The 19821-nt window shown below is 35.2% G+C and overlaps 1 protein-coding gene across 3 annotated transcripts in view; it reads left to right on the forward strand.

Annotated features, from left to right (window-relative positions):
• The window catches only part of CDH2 (cadherin 2), a 197157-nt gene that overhangs the window by 93069 nt on the left and 84267 nt on the right, over positions 1–19821 (forward strand). Inside the window, exon 1 of one of the 3 annotated variants that reach the window (XM_023530796.1) lies at positions 17184–17238. The exons of the other annotated variants lie outside the window; for them this stretch is intronic. Coding sequence (XP_023386564.1) covers positions 17199–17238 — 40 coding nt within the window. The 5' untranslated portion in view covers positions 17184–17198. Of the gene's footprint in view, positions 1–17183; positions 17239–19821 lie in introns of those variants that run through there. 3 annotated transcript variants of the gene reach the window in all.

Here is a 19821-nt window from a genome sequence, read left to right on the forward strand (position 1 = left end):
TTTGTTCAGTTCTGAATTTCTGTCTTCCTGTTTCTTAAATCTGTCAGAAAAGCTAAGGCCCTGCCCCCATGATGAATAAAATCCCCGAGGCCACTATCTGGAAAGAGGGGAGATACTTATCATTTTCTCTCCAAATTATCAGGAAGATCCATGCAGGCAGAACCGAGACACAAATCATTATCTTCAAATTATTGGCGGGAAATCAAATTAATGCTTGAGGCTTTAAAATGTGTGGGCTAATGTGGAGTAGAAAAAAAAAATAATTGAAAAACAAAATGTCTCATGAATAATAAATAAGAAAAACCTAGTTGTGATTTAATCCGAATTCTACCACTAATGGATTGCTCGTGATTAGCGGTATGGTGCGCTTTTCATCATTTCCTGGTATTTTGCCTCTCTACGTGTGCCGTCTCTCCTAAAATATTTATTTTCTGTTTATTTAATAACTTGTTTATGCTTTGTTGTGTCCAGTTAGGCCATGAGCTCTGTGACAGTTGGGAACAGGTATAATGTGTTCTCAGTGCTGAACTCATAGTAGGTATTCCAGAAGTCTCCTGCATATATCAGGGAAAGTCCAGTGAGGATTTTTTTGTTTGTTTTTGTTTTGCTTTGTTTGCATAGATTGATCTGGTGAAGGATCTCACATTGTAATGGAGGCTGGACGATGGGTGTTGTCTTCCCAGATACCCTGACTCAACGCTTTGCTGTCTACATTCTGTCCCTGGCTCCTTTGGGGCTGGTTGATGTAATCTCCTGCTGCATGATGGAATGAACACCTGGCTTGGAATCAATGAAACCCCCATGCATAGCCCATTTCCACTCCATCTTGGAAGGTCCTTAGCAACTTTCCTCACTTTTCCCAGCCTTAGCAATTAAATAGGGTAATTATACTTACCCCACTGGATTGTAACATGACTCAAATAAGATAATAACTATAAAAATAAATTATAAAGGTGGTAGCTGTAGTTGGGACTGTAAGAGGGCAGAACAATAGCTGTAAATACTATACTTCCTATGCAACTTTTACTCTTGGCAAGGTGCCTTATGTAGAGAAGGATATGTAAGTTGTGTGTGTGTGTGTGTGTGTGTGTGTGTGTGTGTGTGTGTGTACAGCATAAATTTTTTTGGCCTGCTTCAAAACCATGTCCCTAACCACATCCCGATTTTTCTCATTTTGTCCAGTCTGATTCTATGCAGACTGAGTTAGCTGTCTGATGAGTTGCCTTATTTCTTATTCTCCTGACCTGCCTCTGACTTTGGGCCTCTTGTGGCTATCAGTGCTCTGGAGAACTTTAAAGTAAATCTTAATTTTTTTTTTTTTTTTTGCATTATTGTCTTCTGGGAAGCTACTCGTATCACATTTTTCTGGCGTTCCCAGAGAAACAGAACCTTGAGGATTGTTTAAGTTGGGATGGTGAACTTAGCAACTAAATCCTGAGTCATGTCCAAGTAAGTTGGACAGTCAGCACTGAATGAGCTCAGGCTCTTTATGTTGGTGACTCCAGCCCCACACAAAACATGGTGGATGCCTTCACGTGTCTCATATTCTGGTGGGAAGGTAGCTAATTCCTTATGGGTATGCTATAACACAGGTAGTAGATAAGCCTGTGAGAGCCCAGGTATTGGGTACTGAAAATCTAGAAGTGACATATCAAATGTTGTCTTTTAGTCCAAGATTTCAGGGAGGCGTGCATGAAATAATCCACTTGAAAGAGGCTAAAGTGCCGTGGAAAGTGACATTAAAATGATTTGATTGTCACTGAGTATCTTGGTTCTGGACACTTGAAACTTGAAATGGAAAAAAAATGGGGTTACTATTACAGAAAGAGTATCTAAACAAGGAGGAGTGTAGTTCCTTTGGGAAGAATGAAATTCAGCATTAAGTGGGAATAATATTAGAGGTTCAGAATAAAATGGATTATTTTTTCCACTTAAAGAATAATTATATAGACTTTTTCAGATTGTTCCCTCAAAAGCTTTTGAAGAAGGATATCAAATTCTAGATTAATAACACAGGCAAAGATTAACATCACGGTATATCAAATTTCCAAAATTGAAACTACTGTAATATAAATATATGTACAAAATTTTTGCATAAATTTAGAAATAATATGCATCTCCCCAAATAAAACAATGTGTCACGATTACTCTAATCTGAAAGTGGTTGAACTGAATGAATTTTCATGATGATTCTATTTCATATGGTAAATAGAAATATCCTCAATCATTTGTCAGTCTTAGTCTTGGAATTAAGGGAGAATCCTGGAATATGCCCCACGTGTAATATGTGACAATGATGCGCCTTTTTATTCTCCAAAAATAGCAAGAGAGAGAAAGAATAAAGATGGTTTACAATATGGTAGGGAAATGATTTGTCCTTTTCTTATTTAATCTGTTTCTTATGTTCTTAAATAAATTTCAGATTCAGTAGTTTTCACCAGCATAGTGCCTCAGGTTGTGTCAAATTAGTCACTAATTAATGGAAGAGCATGGGATCTAGTTCACCACGATGAGTTAGTTCTTGGCCTCTGCAGCTCTTCTTTAGCTAAAGGACATTTCTTGTCAGCCTTCTTAAGACCAAGCTGCTAGTCCTGCTTGATAGTAACTAATGTTATTATCTTCATGTATGAACATTAGGTGTCACATAACCTTACCATAAAGCTTAATGAAGCTATTTTGGTTATGGCGTTAACACTTCCATTTTTAATACAGAGTGTCTGCATTATCTGCTGTATGAGCAAATTCGGTTTATTTTTAATTTGCTGATAAGTTTTGCACTGGTTAGAAACATTTATCTGTCTGTTCCTTCTCAGAGTGTTCAAAATGGTCTTGATAGTGACATTATGAGTGTGTGTGCACGTTTGTTAATTTCACTTACTTGGAGCTCCAGAAATGCATACTGACTACTTATCATTTGGACTCCATGGAACATTCTTTGTATTTATAAATAAACATTATGCATGATAATGATGTTGAGAACTGAGAGCAAGAAACTCTGACATATTTATTTCTTCTCTTACTCTTAGCTTTCAGATTTTGAAATGCTATTTGAAATGCTTTGGGACCAAGGAGTCTTCTCTTTGCTCCTCTAGATCTCCTCACTGCCCCAGGAGGCTAACCTCTGTTTCCAGGTGGATTTAGCCAATGAAATCCTTGGCAGAGATTGGAGGGTCGAGGGCAAGTAATCAGGACATTTTTTATTCTACCTCCCTACCTGTGGAGTGGCTTTAGATTAATGTCACTATTGTACATTTTTGGTTTTATTCAGCTTTATTTTGATAATTCTTTCCAATGTATTTTGAACATCAGTTTCTAGATTTCTAAAACTTGAAATTCAGAAATAATTTTTATTTCACCGTAACATTTCATTGTTTCATAAATGGGGAAATTTAGGCCATTATAAGGTGGTGGGCCTTGCTTAAGAATCATAGTACCACTTGATTCTCAGAGACATTTAGTACTTTTGACCATAATTTTGAACAGAAAGTAAATTATTTAACTTTGGGGAGAGGATGCTCTACAGAGCTTGATAGGATGAATATCTTTAGTCAGGAAAATAAAACTAGATAAGAAACACTAAAAATGAGTCAACTGGAAGTAACCCAAATAAATGTCCATTAACAGATGAATGGATACATAACATGTGGTGTATCCATCTAAAACTGTATTATTTCACCATAAAATAAATGAAGTACTCATATATGATACAGCATGGATGAACCTTGAAAACATGCTTAGTGAAAGAAGCTAGTCACAATGGACCACGTATTGTATGAATCCATTTCTATGAAATGTCTAAAATAGATAAATCTGTAGAGACAAGAAGTAGATCAGTGGGTGCCTAAGGTTGGATGCTAAGGAGTTGGGATGGGAGTGGTTAAGGAGGTGATGGCTAAGGATGTGGCTGTGATTTCTTTTGGAGTAAAAAAAAACTTCTAAAATTGATTGTAATAACGGATGTACAACTTCTGTGAATACACTAAAAGTCATTATATTGTATCCTTTAAATAGGTGGATTGTATATGTGAATTACATCTCAATGAAAGTATTAGATTAGTGTCACTAGAAATAAACAAAAATTAAACAAAACTAAAAACACAGTAATGTACATTGTATAACCAATACGAGTTTGCAAATATTTGCTTTCAAATTCTGTGAATTTTTTAAAAATAAGTTTTTGATTATTATCATTACTACGAGGTATATAAATCCATGCAGCGTATTTCTTAGTTCATTTGTGGAGTTTGTTTTCCCCTCTAGTTTATGAAATTTTGTTTTAAAAGGTTTGGTTTATAAGGAGAAAGATCCAGGTGGAAAGCTAAATTTCCATAATATTCTTATTTTAGGGCCTTTATTTCAAGTGTTACTTGAAATTTACTTTTGGTTTTTATGTTTTTGTGCAATTTGCCAGTTCTTTCATATTGGAAGAGCAGCATTTATATATATAAATGTTGACAGAATTGAGTCTTCTGAATGTTCAACGTGCTCATATTGTGGATTTCAGATTCTAAGACTAAACAATTTTTTTTTGTAACTTAGAGATTAAAATTTTTTTCCATCTGATTCAGTGGTAAAACTTATTCTTTGTATAATTCAGATTCAACTTCACTATAATAGAAATCATTATTCAAACAGGAGAGTAGAATCAGCTTTTCAGTGGCACTTAAACTAAAAAGAGAATTAATAAAATGGTTTTAATTACATCCTTCTCTGTTTGATAATCACTAAGAAAAGGAGAATCTTGCCTTTGAAAAGTGAAAGAGGTCATCTGTTTGGAGAGGGGGTTGTCAATACATTTCCATGCATCGCTATCAAGAATTATTCTGAAAATTATTGATGCATTAAACATTAAGAGCCTTTGTTCGAACTCTTGTTCAAAAGGTGACAACCTTAAAATCTAAAAATATTCTGATTAGAAACCCAAGTTTTACCTTAGTAATGTAATATTGGTATCTCTTTATGAAGTATCTGCATTTTTGAAGTTCATTTGTAATTAGTTTTGAAGATAAAATTATTTTATATTTAGTAAGTGTGTGCCTTGGCTAAGTCTTTTCTTTTTTGTTTGTAGTTGAAATATGCCATCCAGTTCAATCCAGTTGAGTTACAATTTTTCAGATAAATATTTTGAATTTAAAAATAATTATTTTAAAGGCAGCGATTAAGTACTTTTCAAATGGTTGTTACCAGAGAGAGTTATAGCGTAAATTCGCAGGCAAACCCTGAAACATAGCAAACTCTCAAATATTTGATGAACAAATGGGGTGGGGGCACTTTAGCTGGAAAGCTGCAGGATACCTTTTCTTCAGATTTGCTCCGTATCTCAGGGAATAATCATCGGAGCCTAGAGAGAATGAAATTTAATTTTGTGATTCTCTTCAAATCTCTTAACATTTCAGTGTGACATTGCCTACAAGAAATACATGTTGGTGGTTGTCCTGCTTTTCTGAGCCATTAATCACCTCATTACCCAGGGTACTACTGAGGTCTTCCTAAGACACCTTTGCTATGGTCTTCTGCAGAATTTAATATTGGAGAATTGGTCAGGATGATGATGATGATGATTTAATATTGGAGAATTGGTCAGGATGATGATGATGATGATTTAATATTGGAGAATTGGTCAGGATGATGATGATGATGATTTAATATTGGAGAATTGGTCAGGAGGATGATGATGATGATGATGATGATGATGACGACGACGACGACGACGACGACGACAACGATGACGGACGATGGAAAAGAAGAAATTGATGTAATATTTCTTATAATGTCAGCGCCCAGGGAAAACAAAGAACCAATTCTATAGCAAGTGACCATGGATTTCCTTGGAGGTTGACAATGACTGAATTATCAGTGTAGCCAGCATTCTTAGCACTTGAGCCAGTGTCTGAGAATGTAGCACAGTAATCCCTCTTCCATATTAGGAGATAGAAGCATTTATAGTTGAAAATAGCAGTCCTTTTGAAAGATTCCTCTATTACATGTGCTCTGTAATGGATTCTTCTTAGCATATAACTCAAGTGCCTTTTCTGGTAAGACATCTTCTGTAATTAAAGTGTTTGGATACTCCTTAACCTATTACCTATATCCTAATGTAATAGATGTTATATTGTAGTTGTGAAGCCTGATAGAGTTGGGGTTTTGGCTTAGATCTTGGCTTATATATCATCACCTCTCTGAACAATGAAGTATCAACAAGGATACTTGTTGAAGGATAAACCCCTTGCTGACTGAGTTTCTGGCTCACCTCCCAAGTTCTCCCTCTATAAGAGGAACTGAGTGTGGGGGTAAGCTACAAACTGGAGTAGTCACTATAATTTATAGTTTTTTAGTAGCCAGCTAGCATAGCTCTTGAATTAGTACAGCATCATTTGTGACGTGCTTGGGCATGAGAAGTCTTATTATGGCAGGCAACTACCGAGAAAGAAAGGACGTGAAAATTCACAGTTCTTGGATAAGACAAGCAGAGGGAGTAAGAAACATGAGAGGCAGTTTACCGTTAAGCTAAGGAAACTGAAAGTTCAAGGCCCTGAGTGATGGGGTTTGCTGGAAATTATTTCAGAGTGTCCTAGAAGGGGAGGAGAAGCCAGGTAGTAATCTAGAAATATTTCTGGTAAACTACCTGAAGAGATCTCAGAAGAAGGAGACCCGGGCCTCTCAAGGCTCTAGTAATTTTAGTGATTTATTTTCTCTAAGTAAATATTCACTTTATTTTGTATTTTGTACTTTCATTAAATAGGGCTTCAGGTTTCTGAATATTTCTGGTTTGGTCACCGCATTCATTTGCTTTTGCCTCTTCTTCAAACCACATCAGAACTGAGGGAGATAGCCAGTTATGTTCATCTAGTTTATTTTAGTCTATTGGTTTTTACCTTTGTCTGTCTGTCTGTCTATCTCTATCTATCATCTATCTATCTATCTATCTATCTATCTATCTATCATCTATCTAATCTATCATCCATCCATCCATCCATCTATCCATCTATCCATCCATCCATCCATCCATCCATCCATCTACCTACCTATCTATCTATCTATCTATCTTATTTTGGCACCCTTCTATTTTCTTTTTCATCACACTCTGGTATATCCCCATGCGGTGTGACTGGTTCTTCATGGAAAGATTACCAGTTTAGGGAGCTAGTGAAAGAAAAAGGGTGGGAAAAACTGTCTTCTGTCCCAGGGATCACTTCCAAACAAATATCATTCAGAGTTGAGGTTCCTTTTGAGAGAGGAGAGAAAAAGTCTCCCTCTACTCCCCTACCCACCCACCTCCACCCACACTTTGAGGAATTCATAGCTTTAAGGGATTTCCAGATGTTTCTCATCTAGACATGTCTGGAGAAATAAATGAAGGACAGCATATATTTTAACTTGTTTTGGCTGTTAACGCCTCTCAGGCAGGCAATAAATATCATATTACTTTTTCCTTTGCCTAAGTCGATCTTAATGATTGAATAAATTGGGGCTGGTTATATGCATTACACTGCGCCGCTAGTGATTTTTGAAGGTTGTAGATTATAGATGGTTACCAATAATAACATGAAGCTCCTTTAGGAAGAAAATGTAGAAAAGCTTATTAATACTTTTTGAAGCATGAAAGAGGATACTTTTGTCTACAAATCCCAGGGACGTGTAGCTTAAATGGTGTGAAGTTTTACATATACACATTTTACATGACACATATGCTATCAAATCTGTCCCAGCCAAGTAAATTTGTCTTAGTAGACACCCTGCTGAAGATCATTACTGGGTTCAAGCTTCACTTTATGGCTTCCTGAAGCTATAGGCTTCCTGCTGACATTTAGTTTTGCATGTAGATGAGAAAGGAGCCCTTGTGAAATTTTTTTATTAGAATGTGTTAATGATGCTTTAGTGCTCAAAACAATGGGTGAGACATGCTGTAGTTGTGGGTATGTGCCACCGTAAATAACTCGCTAGAATTCTCATTTTTCTTTGCTCCGGATGAGAAAGACTGCTTCTTCTCCCATCCCTTCAAACAGCGGGATATTCTCCTGCCCATCATCATTGAACTTCCTCCTCAGTTGCTGGTCGTTGACTCCTTTACGCACTTTTTTTTAAACACCAAATAGGGACTATGTTGTAATAGAAATGAGAGGCTCAGTATAAAATGGTCGAGACTCAAAATACAAGAAAAGTAGTATAAACATTGCTGTTGCCCTATAATAATTTTGGGATGTGATATTTTCAAGTACTTTTAAATGAAACAAAGAATTTTACAAAGCTATATGCTTTTATTATTTATTTGTTTGTTTGTTTGTTTGTTTGTTTGTTTTTAATCACCATAAAAAGACAAGAGGGCCTTACACTGCTACTTAAATCTAACATTTTAAGTAGCTGATGTTTAAAGTATGGCTTTTTTTTTTTTAATATTATAGTTTTAACAATTTGGGAGCTTGTTAGGCTTTTATGAAACATGTATTTTATAGTACATTTTTCTTATTGTTGTACCATTAAAATTTGAAAAGTTTTCATATATGCAACTGTCTGATTTTATGTTAATGTAAATATTTGCATCATTAACTCTGTTGCATGATATGGATAACCTGACTTACGCTGTATGGCTGTTCTAAAAATAGTTTTATAATTAAGAACAAGCTTAGGTTATAACAATTTTCATCTGTGGTATGCTATAAAAGTAATGCAGGCCAGCAAAACTGAGACTCTGTTGTTGACTCAAGTTGAATATATCCTCAATGGGATATACGCTAACATCTTAAAAAAAGGCAAAAGAATTAATATGAAACTCTTAACAATCATATTTGGTAGTAGTGTTAGTTTTAGGAACTATTGTATGTGTGTTTTGTGAGGTAAAGCAAGTGAGTAACCATGTTTTTAATTGGAAGAGAAAAGATAGAGGTAGTAAGAACAGCGTGATGGAGTAGAAATTCTGACATCTGGAATTTCAATGAGAAGTATAAAAATAAATTTATTTTAAAAGCACACACTTTTTTTTTTTATATTTAGCCTTTGAAAATACCTGAAAATAATGACCATCTAATAGCAGTGAATATCCCTGGGGGTCTCTATTGAGGTTCACCAGAAAGATCCAGGATGCTTTGAAGAAATGGCCCATCCCATGTTTCTGGCAAGAAGTATATGAGACGACCTTGATTGTCATGTTGCCCTACCATACAGCAACATAACTATCAACAATTACTAGTCTTATCAAAAGGTCTCCTCAAGCTAGGCCAGTTTGGGAATTAACACGGTTAATAACTGCAGTAGAAAAAAATCTCAAAAACTTACTCATTTGGTCACTATCAAAAGGTCTCCTCAAGCTAGGCCAGTTTGGGAATTAACACGGTTAATAACTGCAGTAGAAAAAAAATCTCAAAAACTTACTCATTTGGTCACTATTTTGAAAATTGTTGAATAAAGGGTAATAAAGTGTTTATCATGTTTTATTTTTACATAATAACTATTTCACAGCGACCCTATGTATGAATAGATAATGAAAGTAAGTCCTTTTTATAGAAGTATTGCAGCTAATAAATAAAGGAATTATGTAAATCGATCATCACTGTTTTCCATCTCATTGAAATAGTGGATCCAAGCATTGATCACCAAAGACTAAAAGAAAGAAAATCTGTTGTGTCCTTCTGATAGGAATACACAACATCATCTGTTTGTGTATTTGCTGCCCCCCCCCCCGCAAAAAAAATAATAAGCCTGGATCTGATCAAGCTTCTAGATCTGATCAAGCTTCTAGCTTATAAGAAATATAAAGGGCAGAGGATCATGTTACATGACATTGTAGAATTACAATCAGCAAAATCTAGATTATGGGGAAATGCTATATAACACAAATGATCTGGTTTCTTCAATAATAGCAAAACTGTTGAAAGGAAAAAAGGGACAGAGAACCAATAAATTTAAGGAGACGTTTCAACTAATCTAATTGGAATCTGAGTCAAACAAATGTGTATGCATGTATGCAGCTTTATAATATACATATATAGAAATATATGAAACATATACATGCAGATGCATATGTATGTGTACATACATATATGTGGCATTCAGGGAAAATTGATTACTGACAATATTCGGTAATTTTAATGAATTATGATTTACTTTAGGTGTGTTGGGTATTATCTTAAAAATGTTTAATACATAACATAAAAATTAAGGTCATGCTAACTTGACTTTTTGAATGAAATCAGTGACTAACTTTTAGAGTTTTTAGCATTATATAATATATTAGTTTGCTAGAGCTGTCATACCAAAATATCACAGACTATGAGATTTAAACAACAGAAACATATTTTCACAGTTCTGGAGGCTAGAAGTCCAAGATCAAGGTGTTAGCAGGTTTAGTTCCTGCTGAGGCCTCCCGGCTTGTAGATGGCCACCTTCTTGCTTTGTCCTCACACATTTTTTCCTCTCTGTAAATGCATGTCTGTGTCCAAATTTCCTCTATTTATAAAGATGCCAGTCATACTGGATTAGAGCCTATCCATATGACCTCATTTTACCTTAATTATCTATTTCATTACCTTATCTCCAAATACAGTCAAATTCAAAAGTAGTGAGGGTTAGAGAGTAAACATGAATTTGGGGGTGAAAAAATAGACATAGAGGCATTTCTAACTGGTTTCACAGGGTGTGTGCTGGGAAACTTACTCATAAAGAGCGGACAATTCTGCAGTTAATAGGAAGCATTTTTTCAGTATAGTTCATTTGCAGCAAAGGCTTAAATTATTTTGTATTTATTAATAATATTTGGCACTAAATATCCTAATTTTTAAAAGACAGGAACCTCTGATATGTGTTAGAATGATTCTGACATAGAATCTATCATCGTACATGTACATCCCTTTATAGACTGCATTTCTTCAGATGACCTGACGTTTTTAGTTGCAGGCCTGATATTACTGACTGTCATCCTATTAATTATGCAAGGCTTAATTTTTAGTGCATTTAGTATCATTCCAAGATCATTGTTACTCCTACTCATACCTAGTTTTATCATATCTTAAATTTTGACAGATCTTTGCCCTCATGTTAGCTATACTTTAGTATATGAAATAGAGGTAGCCTGACTACCCTGATACATAAAGAAATCTGTGATAAGAGATTATATAAGCAACAGAAATATTAATAATAATTTAATATAATGCTTCTTCTCCGCATCGGTATATTTTAAAAGCCACTTCAAGAAAAGAATGTATGGAAAAATGTTCATAAGTTATCTGCATAAGATTTAGAGTTGGGAAATGAAAAATTGTTTGAGAATTAAGGATTTTCTTTTCAGTGTTAATTATTAATACACCTGGTTAGGGACATGTATGTTAAAAAAAAAAAAAAAAAACCTGATATTTCCTTTGTGTAGTCCATATCAAGACCAAACTAACTTAATGATCATAGAAGAAAAAAATAAACTTTTTTTTTTTTTTTTTTTTTTTTTTTAAGTATCCTCTTGAGCTAAACCGTATGGCTATCTTAGGAATTTTCTAGGCTGTACTTCTTTGTAAGAAGAGAGCTTTCAGGCATTCCCCAGAGGCCTCTTCTTGTCAAGTGGACCATCTGGGGGTGGGAATGGGAGAGCTATTTCAGTGCCAGATGAGTCTCTACAGAGCAACAAAAGTGAAAAAGACATTATATCTCTTCTATGGAGTCGGCTTGTTCCTCCGTTAACCATCTTTAAATGGGGGCGGGGGGGGGGAGAAAAAAACGTTCCTGAAATATGGTAAGTATTAAGGAAGCACCTATTTGAAATCTAGAGCTGCAGCCTACTAGCTCTGTGGTCTGAGTTACTTAACCTCTGTGAGTCTTGATTTCCTTATCAGTAAGATGGATAAAGTTACATTACTGGAATTGTTTTAAGAATCAAATGAATAAAAAGTAACTGCTTTAGCTTGAGATGTTGAGACATGTAGTATTTGATAAATGGCAGCAGCTACTTATGTGGGTGTAGAAAAATTGGAAGGAGTAAAACTAAGGAGGTCCAATTTTACTAAGGCTTATAACAATGCTGTATTTATCCACAGTAATGAAACCTGTGTTTTAATTTTATCCTATACCATTTATTTAATATGTAGGCACTATTTATGATGATATACTAATTATATCTTTATTAATATTATCTCAGTTAGCTATTGCCAAAATGATGCTCTATAATAAACCACTCCAAACTCGTTATCCTTGTTCATGCATTTGTGTGTTGGGTAGGACTCAGTTGATCCAGGCTGGGCGTGGCTACAAACTGCAGATTGAGTTTAGGTCTGCTCCATGTTTTCTTCATCCTCTTTAGCTTGATGAGTGCTCAAAACATGTGCCTTTGCATGGCGATGACAACCTCCAAGAGAGCAAGTCCCGCAGCGCAAGTGTATCTCAAACATTTGTCTATGTTACGTCTACTAACATCCCAGTACCAAAGCAAGACATTTCCAAGCGCCATATCAATGAACTAGGAAAGTATATTCTACCCATAGGGGGAGGAAGAAGCTAGTGAATATTTGCTGTGCATTAATTCCGACTATTAAAATAATCATCAAAATAATTATTTAATTCTATCCAGATTAAATTATACTGAAAGTTTCTAAAAGCAGTGACCAAGTCTCCGGATGTGGCTGAGAAAGTTTGATGTTGTTGATTATTGGCTTTTTGACATTTAATGTGCGTGTGTCTGTGTCATAGATATCATTCAGTGACAAGTTAATCCAGTCACTCAGCCTCCTTATGGTCAATACATATAAAAATTTGAAAGCATATTTGTGTTCTCTGGTATCATGAATAATCTAGTCTAGCAAAGGATGTTTTCTACCAGTTTTTATCAATCTGCTTTTTTCAATCTAACTTTCCCTTCAGTAACACCACAGTTCATAATTGTACTGTCATTTTATCTCTGAAGACAGTAGAGTTTCATCTCTCACAGAAAGTAGAGTTTCAGGGGCAGGTTTAGCATTGTAACAGGTGAAATGGAAATAGCTGTATAGCCACAAGGGACTGTTGTTTTGGTATACAAGTGCTCCATGCTCATGGCACGTTTTTGTGTAGTCATCACAGAGGAGGCTTTTGAAATGCATTCATTCACCTTGCCAGCTGGATTTGCCACTCATCACTTTTAAGTGCTTATTTTTTCAAATTTTTCCTTTTACCTCTATATGACCCCAAACAAATCAATCAGAAGCCCTCTGGTTTGAAATTTTTCTAATATGTGATGTGACACCAGCAGAATCTTTTTATAAATTACTGTGTATTCCTCTGAATGTATGATAACTGGGGGGTATCAGATGGGTTCAGGGACTGAAACAGTCTAAAAAGTGGTTTGTGGCTGTTGTATATTTCATGCTGGAGAGCAGCAAGTAGAAGGACAAGGTTTGTGCTGCTTGCATGCAGATAGTGTTGTCTGTTTTCTTTCTTCCTTTTTTTTTTTTTTTTTTTGTTTTAGAGGTGGATAACATTTTATTTTTCCTTTTTTTTTTTTTTTTTTCCTTTCTCCCATACAGAAGTGGGAGGAGAGGGCTGTTTCAGCTGCCATTGATGAAAATCAAACTCCCAATGTTTGGTGGCAGCCTGCTATTTCACGCTCTGCCGTTTTTGTTTTCAACAGAAATTTAGTTTGTTGTTTTTGCTGGCAGTGTTTGCCTATTCTGAAGTAGAGAGACTGCTGCATTTAGTTAGGGGTTCAGCATTCTTTGCTTATATTCAAATTCATGTCATGGTTCTGGGGCTTCAGATTTATTAAATAGAAACACCTTCACATAGACTGGGAAATAGTAAGCATCATGAATTACATTGTAGTCTTGGAGAAATACCAAAAAACTTAATGTCAGTCTCTAGGTACCCACTTTGTATGCTTTGAGGCATTTGACCCACATTAAATATCAAATACAGTTATTCTTTATAACAACCAGAATCATTATTTATCACTGTGAGGTACATTTTTGTAGGGTCGTTTCTGTGTATACATTTAACATAATAAAATCTCTGCCTGTAATTTCAGGGGAGAAGCAGATCGGTAAAACAAAATGTTAACGGGAAATTTTACTTCAGCTCTCCTCTCCTTTTATTTTTTTAGCATTGAACACTAATTTAGGTAAAAATACATCACAATTCCAACTTACCAAGGTCTTATTCTTCATATGGAAATCTGTTTACGTCAGCCTAAAATCATTTACGATGCGATATGATCAAAAATGAGTTACCAGATGAAAACTTTTTTGTTGGTTTTGTTTTGTTTTCTGATATCTGCTGAAGTCCAGCATGGCTTTAGAAGGCAAGTTGTTTCTCTATTGTCTGAGTGCTCAGCAGGCCAGTACCCTCTGATCTGAATACATCTTGGGATGTAAAATGAAGAGTATTTTGATGTATTCTTGCTCAGCCATAAATATAGAGAACCATGGCTTTCCATGATAGATATGTAACTTTTATCAATATCTCGTTTCTTCTTAGCTTCTAGCAAGTTTCTAGATATTTAAATCTCTTAGTGCTTTTGTATCTTAGTTGCTTCTCTTACAGTTAAGAATCCAATTCCTATGGAAGTGATGGTAATTTGCTTGTGAACTGCCTGAAGTATGGCAGATCACAAGGCCATAGAAAATTTGAAGTGCAAAGGCATCTCTCTGGGAATCATATCAAACACTACAATCGTTTGGTTTCTAGCATATCCCAGTAATGCATGATTCTTGAAATTCATCGTCTTCCTTTTCTCATCCTCCACTAGATTTTACGAAGGTAATATTGTGTACCTGCCTTAAGGCTGCTTTAAAAGAAGAAATGTACTGAATCAGTCATGGCTCCCGTCACTCTTATCCATTACTCCAGTTCAACAAAAAATGAAATCTTAAATATAAAATTGTGATTTTTTTTTTTCTCTGAATGAAGTTCACTGGAAAGTACAAATGAGTTTTTTAAAAAATATTTACTAACCTTGGAATGGGCAGCACATCTAAAAGTTTATCAAAATATTCATTCATTTTCTTTAATTTTTTTATTAACTAGTTTGAACATGATGGATAAATTACATAAATTTTATTCTGGTCTGTGAAAATATTTCACAGAAGACCTGTTAACCTAGGATGCATTCTGTAAATTTGCAGAGCATTTTCTCTGCACTGAATTACTTTTGTCAAAAAATTATTTTTTGGTTTCTGACCACATCTTTGGATATATTCTTAATGTTTTACTGTGGCATAGCTATTAACATTTTTTTAAAGAAATAATTCTCTCTTGTAATTGGCTCTTAACAGATTCTCCCAGGGCATTTTTATCCTCCAGGTTTCTTTTTAAAATTCCATTATCCCTTAAGGAACTTATGTACAAATTTATTTAAAGTTTCCTAAATTTCCTAATAATGTAGAAGATGGTCACAAATTACTAGACAATAGTAAGCTATTGTTGTCTAGTAATGTACTGTATTTAAATTAGACTATGAAGCATTTACAAGTCTTTCAAATTGTTATTTAAGGGGCAATAGCCATCTTACAAAAATGAATGCTTGACTCAACCCCTTTTGGAACAATGTTTCAGCTTCATCACATACTTGATTACCTTAAATAGGGTATTCTGAATAGCTATGATGGAATGCTTTCTTAATGAGTAGAAATCATAATTATGAACAGTTATCATATTCTGTATTGTTGTGGGTCCTGTGAGACACTGAACGTCTACAGACTCTAAAACATACTCTGAACTATGCTTTTCATTCTTGAAATTAAAATTTAAATTCCCTCAACTGTCTCTGTTTGTTACCTTCATTCATTCAAGCATATATTAAGAGCTTGTTATGTGTTGGGCCTGAGCTGAGCACCAGAGACACTAAAGGAATAAAGCGCAGCTTTGCCTTTCAGTTTGGAAAAATATATAGAAAAGTATGTTAAATACAAGTGTGAGTGCTAGAAGTGATAGAAGTATTTAAGCATTATGGTTGGAGCACACTTGGGGGAAGGCTGTATCTGCCAGGGTTTCATAAGGGAAGCGACCGTTGAAAGATGCATAGTCACTCGCCAGGGTGCTGAATTGAGGGCATTCCACTCAGATGCACCACCAAGAACAAGGCAGAGGAAGTCTGCCACAATCTGGTGTGCTGTAGAAACTGTAAGCAAGTGGCTATGATTGGAATGGAGTTCACTATCAAGGCACGATGAGAGAATTGACTTTAGGCCATGGCCACATTGTCAAGGAGGTGTGTCACAGACTAAAGAGTACATTTTTATTCTCTAATCAATGGGGAACTATTCATAGATTTACACTTGATCACTTTGAGTTTTAGAAAGACTTATTCATTAGCTGTTGGAAGGGTAAATTTGGTGAGCGTAACAAAGGCAGAGAATAGTCATTAAGAAGCTATTACTGGAGGCCTGGTGAACAATATAGACAATCTGAGGGCCAGGAAGAAACGAGAGGATGGATCCCACAGATTTTAAGGGGTAAAGTCTGCAGGGCATAAAGACCCATTGGACAGTGAAGGAAGATAAGATAATAGTTGTGGCTGGGTGACTGGTGGATGGTGATACCATTCTTCAAGGCATAAGGGATGTAGGACCACCCAGGTTGGAAGGAACGTGGGTGTTAATTTTCCTTTAGAACAGATAGAATTTGAATTTGAGGTCTTTCCAGGTAGAAAGGTCCTATAGGCACTTAAATCCATGGCTCTGAATCTGAAGACAATGTTTCGGGTTAGAGATAAAAATTTAAGTCATAGTGAAATAAAAATGTCTCTAATTTATTGAAAACAGTCTATGTGCTAGGGCCTGTGCTAGGTGATTTTATATATATGGTCTTTTTAAATCTTTAAGTCTAGGAACAAGATATTATTATTTTCACTTTATTAAAGACAAACGAAGGCTTCATGAGGTAAGAAAACATGTACAAGTTTCTGCATCTCATAATTGGCAGCTCTAGCATTTGAAGCCAAACATATCATTAAAATAATGTTCACTGCCATTTCCATTACCATTTTCAGTAGTGATTTAGGAAGAATGGGAGGCAAGGTATGGAAGTGGTGACAGGCTATGCGTGTACCTAGATCTACATTTGAAAGCCTACAGAAGTATCATAAAGTGAATATTGGAATATTGGTCGATGTGATTTTATCATTTGGCAGCAGGAAATGTTGAAAATTTTTAGCAGGATGATTTGAAAAAAGATGACTTCAAATGAAGCATACAAAATGGACCAGTGGGAGGAGATGTGATATTATGTTCTTTTGGTTGCAAGTAACAGAAATGAACTTAAGCAAAAAGGATAGCATTGGAAGAATACCAGGTAAGTCTTGAAGAGACAAAGAAGTTAACAGTCAAGAAGTGGAACGGTTTTTGGAATTTCTCTTCCAATGTACAGCCAAAAGTTAACACACTATCAGCAGGTCTCAGTGTTTTTATATATCTGTTCAAAATTCCAAGAGCCTGAGAAGGAAATGAGCCGTCCAGCCAGGGGTGAGTTCTTCAACGCTGATCCTTTCAGTTGAGATCATTCACTCGCAAACACAGCTTCTCCAGCTCCTCCTGGTCTCTATCCAACTTTTGTCCTTAGAGAAATAATTCCTTTTAACTTTACTTTATTTGTAACTTGAAATGAAAATGATATTTTTCAAATATGCTAATTATAAGAATAGTGCGGGTGGGATCTTTATTTCACGAGGAAAAGCCGTAAAGTTTGAAGTGAAATGAGATGTAATGAAAACTCGGTGCCACTAGAGAAGTTGTTCAGATGCCCTTAAAAATCACAAATCTCTATCAGCTCCTTCAAACCAAACCTGTTTTTATTGTGTCAGGCCTAGTCTCCTGCTAGAAGTTACTAATTCTAGCTACTCTGTTTTATTATTGTTCTTCTGTAATGGAAAATGATAAAATCCCTTCATTTCATAGACTTCAAACAGAAAGGTTAAAATTTTACTTTTAAAGCCTTAATTTTCTGTAATAACTTATTTAGTCAATACAAATTTTATTTTTATAAATATTTTTTAAAATGTCAGTTTTTCTTAAACATTATGTATTTGTTTTGCTCACTGCTATATCCCCGAGGCTTTTAACAGTGTCTTGCACATCGTAAGATCTCAATAAATAACTGTTGAATGAATGAATGAAAAATAGAACAAAATTTATCAAAGTTTAAGATTTGTAAATGTTTTGGAAGTGTAATGTCAGACCATCAATGTAGCTGCCCCAACTATATTACTGTTCTGTAAAGAATGCATGTAAGTATCAAACACATCACCTTAGTTGTCATCTGAGGCTGGCTGGTTAATCATGGAATTACAGAAAAAGACCCTCTAACCTAGAATATTCCTTAAGGTTAATAATAAAACATTATTCCATTAATTCTAGTGCTATATTATTAGGTATTATAAAAGCAGAAAAGCTTATCTATGAATAAAGAAGAAAAAAATCAGGAACAGGTATAAAAGTGACATGGAGGCAGGTCATGCTTTTGTAATATTTCTTAACTCTGTTAAGAATGATTCATATATAAGAAGGAAGGGAAAGAGTCTACGTAGACTGATCTCTAGGCTAATTCTATTCCTAATCTCTTGGAGCCTACTAACAGTGTTGCTTGCACTGCTGTGGCATTTTTTCCTGTTGTCATGGACACTTATCCATTGAAAACACACAGACACCTGCTGACTGTCCATTTTTTTGACTTTGCCTGGTGAGTCTGGGGTCCGATTCAGGCTCTGATTAAAGTAGGAAGTACACAGTAGAAATCTTTTCTTATTTCGTATAAAACTTGATATATATTCCAGTGAGAAATCAAATGAATTCTAATTTTCTTTTAGAAAAGTCAGAAATATTTATGAATCCCCAGTGCCTATGGATACCTTATTTTAAGTAGAATGGAGAGATTTTTTTGCTTCAGAAAACCACTTTTATAAACATGCCAATTAAAAGAGTTTCAAGAATGTACCAAATGATAAAGATTTCATTATTTTATAAATGTATACTCCAGTGCAATTCCTAAAGGAAAGATATTTTTATTCATAAGGATATTAATTTGTGACTCATGATTTTACTCTCAACTTATGTTCACTATGGACTTCGGTCCTGTAACTTCTGCCTGAAAGGCTTTGGGATTACACAGCCATGTTCAAATGCTAGTTCCACCACTGTGTGACCTTGAACCTCGTACTTTACTCCTCTGCGACTTTTTTTTTCAATCTCTAAAATAACACCTGCCTATTAGAGTTAGTTGTTCTTGGGATTAAACGAGGCAGTGTATGTTGTGTATCTGGCATAATCACTGTATCAGTGGATCAAAGAAAGATCTTTTAGTATGAGAACAGTGAACTAGAATCCTTGGCATTCGTTCCTCTTTCATTATATTTGAGTCTCTGGAGGGCCAGGACGGGAGTTACCCATCTTAGTATTCTGTGTTTAATATTGTCCCCTGAGTAGAGCAATATTTACTGTTGTGAGAGTGTGCAGAATTCTCTGCTGGACTCTGTCATTTCATCTTCTACTTTATACTGTTTTCTCTGCTTTTTTGCATTTGGTATTTTTCAAGTAGTTGCCGGTTTTGCTACCTATGGATAATTTTGTTCCTGACACTTCTGTTAATAGGAGGTAGAAGCTAAGAGTTTTTGTGTTGAATGAAAATTGTAGGAACATAGTTTTTATCAGGGTGCTGACCGAAGAAAATTAATGTGATCTGTTCATCACAGAATTTTTAGCTACTTGAAAGTGAGTTAATTATTTTCCTGATGTGGCAGACTCTCCCCCACTGGCATACAGTTTTTGGAGTATTGCCATATCAGAAATCATAATTTGCCTTCTGCTTATGCAAAGTCAGTTTTGTAACTGGTAAAATGCCATGTAGCTATAAGATAGTGGTCCTTTTGTTACCTTGATCAGA

Source organism: Pteropus vampyrus, unplaced genomic scaffold (assembly GCF_000151845.1).
Source record: "Pteropus vampyrus isolate Shadow unplaced genomic scaffold, Pvam_2.0 Scaffold55, whole genome shotgun sequence".
Taxonomy (NCBI): domain Eukaryota; kingdom Metazoa; phylum Chordata; class Mammalia; order Chiroptera; family Pteropodidae; genus Pteropus; species Pteropus vampyrus.